The 15,547-nt window shown below is 54.7% G+C and overlaps 4 protein-coding genes across 4 annotated transcripts; 2 read left to right on the top strand and 2 right to left on the bottom strand.

Moving 5' to 3' along the window:
• Nucleotides 1-1,087: 1,087 nt before the first annotated feature.
• HRG_07325 (MULE transposase domain-containing protein) lies at nucleotides 1,088-2,424 on the top strand (the record flags this gene model as incomplete). The annotated part of the gene is made up of 4 exons (XM_044865796.1): nucleotides 1,088-1,355; nucleotides 1,413-2,099; nucleotides 2,215-2,281; nucleotides 2,352-2,424. 4 exons carry the CDS (start codon nucleotides 1,088-1,090, stop codon nucleotides 2,422-2,424), a joined length of 1,095 nt encoding a protein of 364 aa, XP_044718760.1.
• Nucleotides 2,425-3,928: 1,504 nt separating this feature from the next.
• On the bottom strand, nucleotides 3,929-4,974 carry HRG_07324 (cyclin domain-containing protein; the record flags this gene model as incomplete). The annotated part of the gene is made up of 2 exons (XM_044865795.1): nucleotides 3,929-4,391; nucleotides 4,487-4,974. 2 exons carry the CDS (start codon nucleotides 4,972-4,974, stop codon nucleotides 3,929-3,931), a joined length of 951 nt encoding a protein of 316 aa, XP_044718759.1.
• Nucleotides 4,975-10,903: 5,929 nt separating this feature from the next.
• Nucleotides 10,904-11,818, bottom strand: HRG_07323 (myb-like DNA-binding domain-containing protein; the record flags this gene model as incomplete). Its single annotated transcript, XM_044865794.1, has 2 exons — nucleotides 10,904-11,428; nucleotides 11,474-11,818. 2 exons carry the CDS (start codon nucleotides 11,816-11,818, stop codon nucleotides 10,904-10,906), a joined length of 870 nt encoding a protein of 289 aa, XP_044718758.1.
• A 2,521-nt stretch (nucleotides 11,819-14,339) lies between these two features.
• On the top strand, nucleotides 14,340-15,116 carry HRG_07322 (PIF1 protein; the record flags this gene model as incomplete). Its single annotated transcript, XM_044865793.1, has 1 exon — nucleotides 14,340-15,116. One exon carries the CDS (start codon nucleotides 14,340-14,342, stop codon nucleotides 15,114-15,116), a length of 777 nt encoding a protein of 258 aa, XP_044718757.1.
• Nucleotides 15,117-15,547: the final 431 nt, after the last annotated feature.

Genomic DNA, 15,547 nt, shown 5'->3' with positions numbered 1-15,547 from the left:
TGTTCGTCTCGTTCTGACGAGTAAAATGATAGTATCTTTGTGTCCGTAGTGTAAAGAAAACCAAGCCCACGATGAGTCTAGCGTTGCCAAAGGCTGTTATACCAGTAATGAGAAGAATTGGAAATAGTCGACTATTTTAGTGGAGGTTTAGTGGAGATGTGGCGGCAGTGCGCTGAACGATACGCTGGAGACCGCCCGAAAATCCGACCCATTTCACGTTTCCGGACACAATATCACAACCACGCAAGCTACCGATACGCAAGTTAGATCAAATGAATCGTCAGACGCAGGGCTTCACGTAGGTACAATTTTTATTGTGCCGCGATGCGCAGCCGTCGGGCGCCTGCGTCGCGCTGCCGATATCACCAGGAAATCCGGGATATTACGGGCTGGGCTGTCATCTGCGGGGTCATCCGCCGATCACGCACTAAAAGCCCTGCGATATCCGCCAGCTATCTAACGGTACTCTAAAAGTCCGTCCAGAATTTGTCGCGAAGCAGATTTGATGTTCAATTGAACATACCGCCTGAACAACAGGTGGCTTGATTTTCGTGACAGTTATGAGCCCGGGAGGAGGGGTTACCCCTCCTGGAACTTCCCGGTAGCTGCGCACGACCACCTAGGCTAGCGCGCACCCCGATGGAGTCGGTGTTCGAGTCCCGCCTGGCTTCCCCGAAGTGTCTGCCTAGTAGGGGCCCAGGAAGAACAGGGAATCCGTTGTGTAAAAAGTCCCAAGATGCGAGTGTCTGTTCAGATGCGAAGATTTCAAGCATAAGGGTCCAGGAATCCCGGGATCGTCCCGGCCTCCCTGAGGGGGTGTGTCGCGAAGCAGATTTGATGTTCAATTGAACATACCGCCTGAACAACAGGTGGCTTGATTTTTCGTGACAGATTTCGAGGAGAAATACGTACTAGTTAAAAGGCCACCCCGTTACGTTAAACGGCCACCCAAAAGTGGGTCAAGTGTGGCTTGGTCGCGCGCAAGGTCCGATACCGCAAAGTTTGATCTCCGGATTTTCGTCCGCGTAGGTAACAACCGTGTCAAAAGTGGAGCTTTTCGCGATCTGCTGCAGCCGACGCCGCAACAATGGAAGCCGTCTACGCCCTCCAATTCGAATCCCACGAGGATGCCATCGCCGCCTGCCACGCTGCTGCCCGGGCGGAAGGGTTTGCCTTAGCCGTGCGTACGAAGAAGCCCTCTGCCGCCAATCCACAATGGATTCTCTTGAGATGCTCAAAGGGCCGCCACTGGCAGGATCAAGGCGATGAGGGCGCCCACGAATCCAAGCGCCGCCGCAAGACCAGCACTCAAAAGACCAACTGCGAGTTCCGCGTCATCGTGAGGAAGGCCAATGGCTCGGCCTCCAAGTCCACCCACCCGGGTGGCTGGGTCGTAGCGCCTTCTTCTTTAGGGGAAGCCCATAACCACGAATTTACTCCTGCTATCACACATAGCAGGTATCGTGCCGAGGTTATCCAGAGGCACCACGAGCATATCACCCACCTATACAACTGCGGCCTACGGCCTTTCCTCATCGCCTCGCACCTCCGTGGCCTCTCTCACGAAGATCCCGATCTCGCTGGCATCACTGGGCAACACGTGAGGAACGCAATTGCCTCGTACCGCCTCCAAGAGCTCACCGGCCGCACGCCAATTCAATTCCTCTACGATCAACTCAATACCTCCGACTTCTTCTTTCGGGATACACGTGACCAAGAGGGCCGGCTGACCGGCCTCTTTATCTCACCGCGTAGCGGCATTGAGCTGTGGCGGCAGTACGCGAATATCCTCCTTTTGGACTGCACGTACAAGACCAACCGCTTCAACATGCCTCTCCTCAACGTGTGCGGCTCTACAGCAGAGAGGAAGACCTTCTCCGTGGCCTCTATTTTCCTCAACGGCGAGGCAGAACCGCAATACCGCTGGGCGTTGCAGTGCCTGCTCGAGCTAGCAGCAGAGGAAGGAATCCCGATGCCGCGGGTCATCGTCACAGACCGTGACCTTGCCCTCATGAATGCCCTCGTTAGCTGCCCAGAACTCGAGCACGTTATTCACTTACTCTGCCGCTGGCACGTCAACAAGAACGTTCTTACGAAGTGTAGGCCACACTTCCCTAAGGCAATGAAGGAAGGGAACCGCGTTATCCGTACTCCTAAGTTCACGGCCTTCCTCAAGGAGTGGCATGCCCTCGTCAATGCCCCTGACGAGGCAAGCTACAATCAGCGACTACGGGAATTTACTGCTGCGGGCCGTCACCCACAGGCAGCAGTGGATTATGCGGTTAAAACGTGGCTCGAGCCCTGGAAGGAAAAAATTGTGCTGTATTACGTTGACCGTTATCGTCACCTAGGACATACGACGACCTCTATCGTGGAGGGCCTGCATTCTACAATGAAGCGGTTCCTTTGGTCCTCAACGGGTGACCTGACCTCCGTTTTCCGACGGTTCCAAGCCTTTTGGCGTCACCAGTCGGCCGAGATCCTCAATACACAACAAAAAGCCATACATAAGACATCAACCTCTACAATTAGACCGATCTTGGCGAAGATCCGGCCAATCCTCTCTAACTGGGCGCTCCAGAAGATAGGGGGCGAATACCGCGCCGTGGCAAGGGATGCCGCTTCAAACGACCAAGCAAAGCCGCCGTCCGGCCGCTGTGATCTTTTTCATCACTGCGGCTTCAAGTCAAGTCTTGGCCTCCCTTGCCGCCGCGATATTTTCAAGCGGCTCAATGCCGCCGCCGCTGTTCCCTTCGATATGAACGACGTTGACGAGTTCTGGCATCGCCAGAGGTGGCAGAACACAAGCCCTAACGATGCTCCGCACGATCCACTCCCTATGCGCGGGAAAGGCCGGCCCAAGGGTTCATGGAACCTCGAGGCAGCAGGAGGTCGTAACGGCACGCGGAGAGAGCCGTCAGCACACAATATCGCGGAATCCGACGAACGCAGCGAGGCCACAAGGCCGCCGTCGTCCACAGCGCCGGCGGCTCTTCAAAGTACGAAGACGAAGGCTACGGGTAAGAAGCGCAAGGCTGGGGGCAAGGCTGGAGGGAACGCTGCTGCTGCTACCGTCAACACCGCCGGCAGCGCTGCTGATGTGACCAAATGGGGGTTGGATTACCTTCAAGCCAATGGCGATTCGTACGAGCCTGGCACAGCGATGCCGCGAGCGTATCAGCGTGCCGTACGCCGCACGCCTGACTCTGACGATGAGCTTACTGGCCCGGGCGAGACGCAGGGCACAATTCGCTGTGCCACACAGCCAATCCCGATACCCTCAATTTGTCAAGGAGGTGAAGATATAGAGGATGAAGATGACCCTTTAGCCGATTTTAACGAGATGGACCGGCAGGTGGATGAGGAGGAGTCTGTACAGCAGGAGTTGTGTGCAGAGGGTCTACTATAGCTACCGGCGTTACCGCTGCATTTGAATTGGCGGAAGTGTGTTCTCTACGACTCCAATAACATGCCCCTACGTACATATATTTGCATCGCGGCCAGCTTGACTTTGCGGCTTCAACTGCGGCTTCAACATGCCCTCTGGCGCGCACCTCGATGCTGGCAGGAATGCGCGCACATACCTTTGCGGCATCGGACCTTGCGCGCGACCAAGCCACACTTGACCCACTTTTGGGTGGCCGTTTAACGTAACGGGGTGGCCTTTTAACTAGTACCGAGAAATAATGCAGAGGGTATGGCGGGAAGGCCAGCTTTCCACGTATCCTGAGAAGATGCCATAGATCTAGTCACCCTCTCGCTCGTCCGAACATCAACACACTCGCCGAATGCCTGTCTCGCTGCGCGGATTCATTGCATTCTAGTTCATCGATGCGGCAGAATGGATGGCAGGGAAGTAGAGAGCATGTAGCACATAGCCAGGGTTGTCATGATCCAACCTGCAGCAACACACATCCATCACCTCACATTAAGAACCAACAGCCCCGGCCACGGCCAAGAGTCCTCCCCATATGCCACATCTGTGGCGTTTCTTGGCTGCGTTTTCGTGAAACTGGTGATACTGCTCCATCAAGATCTTGCAAGGCGGCATTCGCATGCTCAACGGTACTGGCACGTCCTTGGGCGTTTCAGTGTTGATAACAATCCCGACGGGCGAGTCAAATAAGCGGGGAATTTGGGTCTCGCAAACATACGCATCGTCGGCCGATTCCAGAGGCGTGGTCGAGCAAGACTGTTGTCGGCTCGAAAGAGCCAACGAGGCGTACGAGCTGCCCGAGCTAGTGTAGGTCCTCCCTCCTCCAGCAACGCGCATGTGCTCGGGAGTGGCGTCGTGGGAGCGCGAGTTGCCTCGGGGTAAGGCAGGGCTGTGATAGTGGGTTGCAGGGATGTAGATCTCCTGCCGCCGCCTCTGCTCCTCCTCGGCCGCATCGCTATTGCATATCTCTCGACAATCTGAGCGCGGACGGGCTCGAGGAAGAAGTCGAGCTCGCGGTACAAGTCCTTCGTCGTGATCCTTAACTCCCACCCAAGCAGGAAGAGGAGCTGCTTTTCCATCATGTTGACCTCGGTGCGGGTGAAGCCGAAGCTGTACATCTCCGTGTTGATGTGAGTGTGATTGGCCCAATGCTTATTCTTGGGCGACCTGTCGTTGAGATACTTGGAGGCTAGGATGAGGGAAGCCAGGAAGATGCGGTGGATGGTGCACCGCTGACCGCGGGCCATGGGCTGCAGCTTGGACTTAACGCGGGCCAGGTAGACAAGCGTTGACATGAGCGTCGGTACCTGCACATTAGATGACACGACCAGCTGGGTGATGAACTCCCCCAGAGTCGGTATATTGTCTTCTTCGACGGGTATGGCGGACCAGAGTTCAGGGCTCTTTTGCGCGGGAGGGAGGTCCTGGTGCTTCGTCGCGGCCAAGAGGACAATCTTGTCACTGCTGACGGGCTGGTGGAGAAAATGCTCGAGTGCGGCCTTGTTGAGTTCATCCATGGTGAGGTGCAACGACGCCATATTGGGCTGTAAGGATTAGCTGTGTTAGGGGGGACCATGCAGCTGAGTCGGCGACATGGTGATGGGCGGATTCGCGGAATGGCACAATCGCACCCAAGTAGAGCCAGTAGTAACGACGACGGCGGCGGTGGTGGTAAAAGATATAGACGTGGCCTTTTGACGATGGGAAGGGAAACAGTGAGAATTGTTGGTTTCGAAAAGCAAAGGCAAAGCTTTTGCCTCGGCGGGTCTGGAACCAGCGCTGCAGTCATAGCTGGCTGCTTTCACACACCCGATTCGGGCACTTTGCCTCCAATATGCAATGTTCCCTTCTAACAGCACGGCAACGAGATCACCCACCGCCTGTGGTCTCTGAGTCCTCCTTGCGTCCGAACCTATGTGGAGCCGTTGCATTTTGTTAGTTGGGAGGGGTGGAGGCAGGGGTTGCAGCGACCCGCATCATTCATTTGCTTTGGTTCTCGCTTCCCCAACCAAAATGCTGTTGCCAACGGTAAGTTGCTAGAACGTCCGGAGCGACGCAAGGGACGGGGAGACAAACGGGAGCGGGAGGAATGAGAAACGCTACACAGTTCAATCAAACGGTCGCGGCAGTTGCCGTGTCCGTCCCGAGTGCTAGTGCCTTCGTAAGCCAACTTGGGTCGTAGACATGCAGAAAAACCCGTGGACAGCTTTTTTGAAAATGACCTACACCATTCCACGCATGTCGCATCTCACTTTTAAGACATATAAAATGAGCGTATGATTTACTTATTATTTGAAGCCATTGAAAATGCAAAGTGGAGTGCGTGGTGCGGTGTGCGCGGCGTTGAGGCTGCACTAAAAATGTTGGATCAAATGTCCCGTCTCACGAAGAGAGCATGCAAGTGGGCATTGATGTGTAACTGTCAGAGGGAGCAGACTGACGGTCTAATCCGCACACGTATAAACTCCGGTGAAAGAGGCAGGTCAGACACAGGGACTTGAGTCAGGTATCGATACAGTAGAGGAACATTGCCTAATCGGGATACACGGAATTGGCCTGATTCAGGGCCTCCACGGGTCCCAGATAGGTATCTATTCGTATAAATACCCCTCAATGTCACACAGATAGATAAAAAACATGCATCATCGTTTGGACTCAATTGTGCCTGCCCTTATCCTTCCGCCCGCGCTCTCAGCTTGCTGAGAGTAACAATGGGTGTGATCGTTGTATTTCGTTGTGTCTGTCCCTCCTGAATGCCCTCTTCCCCCACCCCTCTTTCGGTAACACCCCTCTTTCGGCCTCACTGCGTCGTGCAACGCACCACGTCATGCAACAGATTACCCGACCGGCACAGGAAGGAAAAGAAAGGGGGGGGGAGTTTTTACCAATTGAAACCATGTGTACTTTCGTACTTGCACCACAAGACGGAGAGACACAGACAGGGTGACTCCCAGGCTCGGAACCAAGGAGAAAGGTGGAAATTGATTTTGCGCCTCTTTCCCTATTGTCGTCGAAGCCCTCCCGATTGCTCCAGGCCCGGCCCAACAACACTGCGCACCAAGGATCCATCTCACACACGCCTATAGACACGCCTACGTAGCCTTAACACCCCGACGATGCAGACATGGCAGTAACTGAACGGGGTGAAATCCATCAGACAGAGCTGGGTATTAATGAATGCTCCTTAAACACTATTTGGCCCAAGAGCGCGACCCCGTGTGAGAGTTCTGTAAAGAGCTGCCTTTGAACATTCATGAGCCGTACCTGTCGCGAAGCAGATTTGATGTTCAATTGAACATGGCTCTAGTTAATGGGCCCTTGGTTTTCCTTATCGGGCCCTTGAAGTGTGGCTAAATAGTCACGTGACTGCCGCGTCCTTTCCCCGCCTTAAACCTGAGCCGTCAACTGTGAAAGCTTGTCACTAATTAACTTAGTGTAGAGCTAGGAGCATATCAGGCCAGACAACCAGTCACCATTGGAGGTGGCCTCCACTTTTGGTGGACTGGTGCAACACTTAGAACGCATACCAAAGTGAGGGCATCCCCAACGCACCAACGCCGCACCGATGGAGTCACTTTTCCGCCAGAAGTTCGAGACCTGGCAAGCTGCTGCAGAGAGCGCCGTAGCTGCATTACGGAGCGAGAGCCTAATCAGGGACTGTGTCGCACCGGCGCGCAGGCAAAGCCGCAAAGTAGGGTTGACAGCAGGCTTGGAAATCGATCGTACAATCGATTTGATCGAATCGATTAATCGAATCGATTTCGATTTCGATCGATCGATTAGAAGTCCTGCTCGATCGATATCGTATCGATCCAACCTCCAATCGATCGATTTGATCGTCGTTCGCCATGTCCATACAAGGTGTCCAGGGTAGGCTGCGTAGGTTGGATGCGTGACGATGCTGCCGCCCGACGCGTCTGCCAAACACCCTGGCAAACGACCGGGGTCCCAGGCAGCCAGTCATATCTATCTTGTTGCCGCGCGTCGCGTGTCGACAAAGTAAATTGATCTCTCCGTCTCTTGCGTTTGCAAGTCCTCCCGTTCAACGGAATCAGTACGCGTCGCAACCAGGAATTATTTCGGGCCTCAGCCTGTCCGAGTAGACTTCATACAGATTCGACCTTATCAGCCTCGCACCCTTCGATTTGACCTCGCCCACATTGTTTACGGACGTTTCCCACCATGGACGCGCTTGATGAGGACATAGAGATCGCCTCCTCCACGCCGCCGCCTTCGAGCCGACAACCAGTTCAGCATCAACTAAATATGCACCCATGGGGTTTCCAGATTATGAAGCTTGGACGACTGATAAATTTGGGCGGTTCCCCGGCTTCACGATTTGCCACGACCCTTCTCGAGAACGGACGTGGTGGTGGCAATTCGGATTCAGAATGAAGGACAACAGGTCACGGCCCCACAAGATCGTATGGATCTGCGAGAGATGCTTCCTCCGGGACAGGCCGAAGACAGCACATTACGTCTTCATCGCTTCGACTGGGAAGCGTCGTCCGACATCTGAGGAAGGAGCACAAAGTCGTGGTTTGTGCCACCTCTCCGTACCCCATCTCCACGTCGTTCGATCATGCCCGCTAACTTGTCAGCCACCTTCTAGACAACGTGCAGGCTCAGTTACCGGGAGTGGAGGTGCAGAACGGAACCTGCTTGATATGCTTCGCGCCGATCCGACGAACCCTCGAGATCAGACTCTTCTCAGCAATCTGCATACGTTATTCGATCCGAAGATGAATCAACTGCTCCTGCTCGACTGGCTTACATATCATAACCTCCCCTTTAATGTCGTAAACTCTGAGCGCTTCAGACGACTCCTTCTCTACAACAACCCGGCTCTCCAGGAAGGCCAGATACCAACTGGCAACGCTTGTGAATCTGCTACTAGATGAGTATAATCGCGCTCTTGGTCCGCTTTGCGAGCTGCTTCAAAGAGCGAGAAGTATGATTCATTTTACCTTTGATGGCTGGACTTCCCGACAAAACACATCATTCCTCGGTATCAACGCCCACTTTATCGACCAAGATTGGAACCAATGGGGAATCCTCTTGGCTTTGCCGGCTCTCGCGAAACGCCATACTGGAGCAGCGCTTGCAGATGAAGTTGCAGATACAATATGCGCGTTTGGTCTTGAAGACAGGTATAGAACCACAGTCAACACTTCTTGGGTCCGTTAGCTGACAATCTTGACTGTTATCCGGCGTCAGAATCGGGTACTACACGCTTGACAACGCTACGAATAATGATACGGCTGTGGAAGCGCTTGCCGCTGAGTTCGATTTCGACAGGGAAGAGCGTCGCATCCGCTGCGCCCTCATTTTCTGAACCTGGCCGTCAGGGCTATGATGTACGGCAGCAAAAGGGATAATTTCAACGAGTTGCTTGCTCATTGGGGCGATAAGGACTTTGTGGCTGAAGAGGAAGAGCAGCGCCAGTTGTCCGACGCTATCAATGAGCTGGCGACCGACGACGACTTCTGTGTGCCGAGCATGGAAGAAGGATTCGAGGTTGAAACAGTCCCAGAAGGCAGTCAGGATCAGGACGTACTGCCCGACATCATCAATGGCGAAGAAGTGGACAAGTACCGCAAGTTTGGGCCATTTGGCAAACTTCACAATATTGGCATTGCTCTTCGAACGAGCAGTCAACTTCTCGAGGTCTTTTACGAAGCTCAACGGCAAACCGCTCCTACTGAACCTATTCTTACGTGGGTTCAAAACGTCTGCACTCGCTGGCAATCCGATGAGGCGATGGCCTCACGCGCTCTGCTGAAGCGTACGGCTTTGAACAGGATGTTTTCCATCATCGAGGAACGATGGCTTGGCAAAGGCGGCAAAGAACAGGACAAACCAGCGATACTGAAAGAACAACTTTCCTTGAAGAATGGAAGGTCGTTGTTGCGGTTCAGAAGATCCTTCAGCCATTCAAGATCGCCTCGAAGCAACTCCAGGGCGAGGTATTGCTGGTAAACGCTCCACGTCAGGAGGGTTCGATGAGTACTTCCGGTGGTAGAGATGCTCCTTGACCACCTCGAACTAGCAGTTCAGGGAGTTATAATCGAAGAGAACGAAGATCAGACCATGAAAGAGGTTCACCTGTTCAATGACATGGACGCAAGAACTCGCAGGGTTTTGAAGATTTACATCAAGCTCGGATGGAAGAAGCTGAACGACTACTATAGCAAGCTGACCTCAACCGCATATGTAGCGGCAGTGGTGTTCCACCCCTGCAAGAAGTGGCGCGCTCTGGAACGGCTTTGGAGCCAACTCCCGTCTCGTCAGACGTCGGGTGGGAAAGAACATATGCGAGAAGCTTAGCGACAGTCTGGAAAGAGAGGTACAAGAACATGGCTCATCGGCAATCCTGCGATGGTGTTTCAGCGGATACGACTAATAGTGGCTTGGACTATATTGAGCGTCGATTGGCGTTTAGTCGATCATTGGCTTGCCCTGAGCCTCGAGGGCGGCAAATTAAAGGACCAAAGCAGTCAACCGCCTTGCAAGAACAGGACGAGCTTGATCAGTACCTATCAGAGCCGCCGGTGGAAAATATCGCATACAAAACGGACCCAATCGCTTGGTGGAAGGACGTTGGTGTTGCGCGGTTTCCTCGGCTGTCTTATATGGCTGTTGACTACCTTACCATCGCGTCGTCTTCAGCAGGAACGGAAAGAGATTTTAGCAGCTGTGGGAGGATGATAACACCACTGAGATCTCGCCTACGACGCCATATTGTGGCGATGGCGCAGTGTCTTCGTTCCTGGAGTAAAGCTGGCATCTATCAGCCGACACTTCCTCTTGGTCTGCTTGAAGGGGACAATTGGAGGCAAGTTCTTCAACTGATGGGCAAGATCACCCTAGATAGGGATGATTTTTAGTATTGATCGATTCGATCGTCGATCGATTCGAATCAAACAGCGATCGATCGATATCGATCGATTGAAGGTGACGATCGATAAAATTCGATCGATCAGGCTCGAAAATCGATCTATAAGATCGATTTCCAACTCTGGTTGACAGTCCGCCACAGTCGCAGCCACACTTCAAGGGCCCGATAAGGAAAACCAAGGGCCCATTAACTAGAGCCTTGAACATACCACCTAAACAACAGGTGGCTTGATTTTCGTGACAGTACCACCATGACACTCGACCCGACCCAACCTGCTGCTGCCCGCATGTTGCCTGTCACACTGCGTCACCGACGCCGTTGCCACTCGAGGCCACGCTTCCGCCAGGCGCCTGCTTCATCCGTCCAAGAAAAAAAATCAAAGTACTTCCCGAGTCAGTGCTCACGGCATCGCCGCCACAGCAGACGACGTGAATCATGCGTGTACAAACGCACGTTATTTTTCTCCCTCCTCGCAGCATGGATTCGACCCCGGGCCTCAGCATATGAGCGGGCTCCGGAAATGGCATCATCATGCTGAAAGGCTCATGTGGCCATGATTGTAGCCTTCGTCAACCAAGCAGCGTCGCCAGCCTCATCCTCGAGTCCCTATCTCGAGTGGCATCCTCGGACCCGGACCCGGCCTGCTGCTGCTGCTCTTGGCTCCGCACAGGTGAGTTGGGCGCCGTTGGCAGCTGACCCAGGGCTCCCGCCAGAGGCGGACGAGGTTGCGACCCGGGCTGGCCATTTTGGGGAGCCAAGGAACTGGGACTGGGCAGGCGGGCACCCCTAGACCTTGAAGCCTGCCATGTTCGCAAGGGCGGCAGCTCAATGGGAGTCTGGTCCAGGACTCGCGAGCTGCAAGCCGGCGACGTCGTGTAGTTGGAGCCGGCATCCGACTCCGCGGGCTCAGATGAGCAGGGCGAGGGTAAAGGCGCCTCGCCCCATGGGACATAACGGTGGAGTACATGGCCGTCGGCGGCTGGAGAGCGAGGGCAGGCGGCCGACCAAGGAAATGGGAGGCCACCCGGTCTCACCATGGGCAAGGGCACAACCCGTGGACACCTGTCGTCGTCAAAAAAGGCGTGCGTGTGTGTCTGTACATGCGCGTATGCGTGGGATGGTGCTGCTGGCGTGTGTACCACGGCGCGGCGGCGGTCGAGGCGCTTGCGGCGGTTCTGGCTACCGTTCCACCAATTCTTGACGGCGTTGTCGCTCCGGCCATGGAGTCGACGGGCGATTTCGGCCCAGCGCTTGCCAATCTCGTGTACAAGGCGTTCGATTTGCAGACCCTCCTCGGGAGTGATGGGCTCGTGGTCTAGCGTCGGCTTCAGGTTCTGGTGATAGCGCTCGCGACACTGCTTGGCGGTGCGCGAGCCCAGTGTCTGGGCTATGCGAACCCAGTTGAGAGGGCCATGTGCATGGACGAGCTGCATCAAATACTTGTCCTCTAAATTAGACCATGGTCCTCTTCGATGGCATGGCATGGCGACTTCGGCGGGCGTTGACTCGTCCTCTGCCGTCGTACGCGGCGAAAAGGAGTGAGTTGTCGAACGGCATCCGCTCCCAAATCCGGCTCGGGCTCCGTCCGACTTGAGCTCCAGGTCGGATGACTGACACCTTGGACACTAATGGCCGCTGTTCCTCGATGTCGGGTCAACTCCACCACGGATGCCGGGTGAGTGGATGGACGAGATGGGGACGGTAAATGGTTGAGTGCTGCTGGACGAAGTCGAGAATGGGCTCTTTTCCTTTGCTTGGTGAAGGCCGAGGTTGAGAATACAGTGGGCGAGTCGATAAAGCGTTTCGAGCGGATGCGGAGCTCTGGTTGCAACAAGGACTCGGATGAGATTGTGTTGGGTGAGAGGTTTGTGTTGTAAGGCAGGCGAGGCGAGGCGAGGCGAGGCACGGGAAGCAGGTGCGTAAAAAGATAGGTGATCCAACGTCCGGAGAGGGAGGAGGGCGTGGGAACGGACGAAGCAGACAGGGGACAAGGGTGGAGAGGAGAGGTGTGTGCGGGAAGAGACAGGAGGGGCGTGGGCCTGAGAAGCCAAAGTGTAAAGAAGCAAGTTCCCAGGAATGGCAGATGGCGCCTGTTGGTTTTGTTGATGCAGCAGCCGAATGGGGTCATGATGGCACAAGTCGACGATGGCCGGCCCTCAGGAACTCTGCATGTCGGTGCGGTAGGTGGGTGCCCAGGCACGTTAGTTGGGCGGCACGCAATGGCGAGCGTCATTGGAGGGTGATGATGGGCTGGGTTCAGGCAGGAGGGAACATTTGCATCTCGTAGATGCACGCTGCCTACCTACCTAGGTACCTAACCTGGGTACGTAACACGACCTTTTTTTTTCGTACTACTAGGGGGGCCTAAAAGTCGGCCGATCCCCGTGACCGTTCCACAGTCACGGGGGGGCCGTTGACCAAGGAAATGCGCTTTGACCGAGGAAAAAAAAAAGTGACTTATTAATAGGTGCGCGATACATCTATTGCTAGGTAGACATGTTTTAGACCACATCCCCTTTTATTGCATAAGACTTCCCTCCTTATTGCGTAATATCTCCGATGAACAACGTCATCACGACCTTTCGGTAATACCACGCCAAAGCTTCAAACCTTAGTCAAATCTGCTCGTCTTTGCAGCTATGGACTCATCGGAATCTAAAGATGCTGAATATCAAAGATGGATCGATTCTAGCACCGGCTTGCCTATCTTGACAACAACGAGTGGATGTGTGCAAGATACTCAACGTTCCGCGAGGCCTTCAACAGCGGCTGGAAGCGCAGCAACACCATTACATGGCCACAGTCTTATGATCGTGAGATTGTGGCGGCAGCAGCTCTCTCAGTGGCCAACGAGGCTGGCGAGCGCGCCGCAAGCCGTCAGGCGCTCTGCCTTGAAAGTGACGGCATTCAGATCACCTCTCTAGCTACTATTGGGGACTCACAAGGCACATTTAAAGTGATCAAGGAAACCTCGACGAATAGCTTAGACACCAAGACAAAAGTATCGCGATACGTGCCGTTGATCGTAGTGACGGGTGTGCATTAAAGCAAGCTATTGTGCAATTAATGAGGGAAAGGAGTGACTTCCTAACGCGCAAAAAATGGCGGGGCATGCATGTATCTAGATTCCTCGGTCAAAGCGCATTTCCTTGGTCAACGGCCCCCCCGTGACTGTGGAACGGTTACGGGGATCGGCCGACTTTTAGGCCCCCTAGTAGTGGTGACACGTCTGGAGCCTCTGCGTCGCAGAGGGGTCGGTTCGAAGCCGGCTGGAGGCACCCCTGGGCGAACAGGGTACACCCGGGTTCCCGCCCGTCAACACGGAACAGCGTCATGAGAGAACACAATCGGCGTACCAACCACCATCAATGACTAACACAACCACGCTTCAACCTCGACACATCGCGCTTCAGTTGCTGGGAATAGGATGCTGAACACTTGGAGAAATTGACCTTGAAGCAGGTCTGTCATGAAGCGAAAACAGTGGTACGGTTGGCGCAGCGTAAGATGATCTGTGGGGCTTGGGGGAGTCAAGTAACAAACGTGTTGAACTGTACGGAGTACCCATGCTTACCCCCCCTTCTGCTCACCCCCCCCTTATGCTCCGCCAAATGAGACAAACCTCACCAAAAAATCTGATTTTTGAACTGCTCATATTTCGGCGAACTATGGACATATAGATATAAAAGATACATCATTTGAATGAGAATTGAACACACTAATTCGTTCTTGGTCTTTTTTATGACGCGACCCTGTCGCGTGGTGCGCTGCGGAGGCCCAGATACGTTGACCTCAATCACCGAAGCTGTCTCCGTCTCCGACTCCACCACCTCCTCTAACCAGTCGCAATCCACCACAACGGCTTTCTTTGGACTCCCAATCTAATCCTCCTCCACCTTTAATAGGGCAGCCTTGCAGCACCTTGCGCTGTTCGTGCCGTGGGAGCGGTTCCTGCGCGAAGAAACTGGCGACATCAACAGCATCTGGGCGCGGGCGCGAGACGCTATGGCCCCGAGAATATCATGTCTCGTCGACAACGTGCAGCTGCTTCGACGATCGGCCAAAGACGCAAAGCGTGACGCCAAGCAATGGGCAGCCTCATCCGGAGACAGCGATCCGACGGCCGCACACGTAGAGGAGGGTGGGACCGACGACGCGGGCGTAGAATCTACAGCGACGTATCAGTCCAACAGCATCGGAGACGCGACGCGGCTGATCGACGTCGTCCGAGGTGCAGTGGGCACAAATCAAGTGGCGGCCAAGTCGCCAGCGCTCATGGCGATGATGCAGCAGCTCTGTCGGTTTCAGCAATCAACGCTGTGCTCGGCGGCCGAGCTCGAGGCCACCATGGAACCCGAACGAGGGGCGAGACGGATAGACATGCCGGGGCGGGTATTTTCCGGGGCCGCACCACCACCGCAGGATCAGGTCAGGGCCATCAGGTCGCAGCAGACGAGCGCCTCGAAGGAGAGGGAGAGGATGATCCAAGGCATACAAAGCATGCCCGCGGCCCGGGAAAGCGACCGCCGCGCCGCGCTGCGGAGGGTGATGATCGGCTTCGGGGAGGACGATGTCGATATGACGACGGCCGACTCCGACAACACTGCAGGCGACGCGGACGCGGGAATGCAGGTCCAACTTGGCCCATCGACCTCATTCTCCGCGGCGGGCAGAGAGTTGGCAAAACGACTGACGCTAAACAGAAGGCAGTCGATTGCCTTCTTAATTGTATGCCGCCAGCTCGACTTGACGCGACAAAACGACGGAGGCGACGTCGGCTAGCTCTGCTAGTTCGTCGGCGGCGAGGGCGGGACCGGTAAGTCGCGAATCATCGAGGCACTCACTCATCGGGTTGTTCAGTAGGAAGGGCCTTTCGCATCGCCCGCTCATACCGTACGACAACGGATTGTACTCGGTTGACTGCAGCTAACGATAACTCGTCTCTCCTGCGTGCTGCGTTTACGGTTAATTACAAAGCAGGATGAAGATGTGCCTCGCTGACCAACAACGGCGTCACTGCGTCAGGCTCAATAGCTGAGCGATCCACCGTATCCACCACTCTACCGTGACTAAACGACGTCTTCCTATAAGCTACAGGGAAGGGGGAGGTTCGATATATCGTATATAGTTAGATTGTGCCTGCCAGGAAGCAGTAGAGAGACTCCTTCGGAGTCTTGACTATGACTCAATTCTCTTAGTGCTGTCGCGTAGAA

The sequence above is a fragment of the Hirsutella rhossiliensis genome, assembly GCF_020360975.1.
Source record: "Hirsutella rhossiliensis strain HR02 chromosome Unknown scaffold00008, whole genome shotgun sequence".
In the NCBI taxonomy this organism is placed as follows: Eukaryota; Fungi; Ascomycota; class Sordariomycetes; order Hypocreales; family Ophiocordycipitaceae; genus Hirsutella; species Hirsutella rhossiliensis.
Note: the sequence above shows the minus strand (reverse complement) of the source record. Positions and strands in the feature narration are given on the sequence as shown.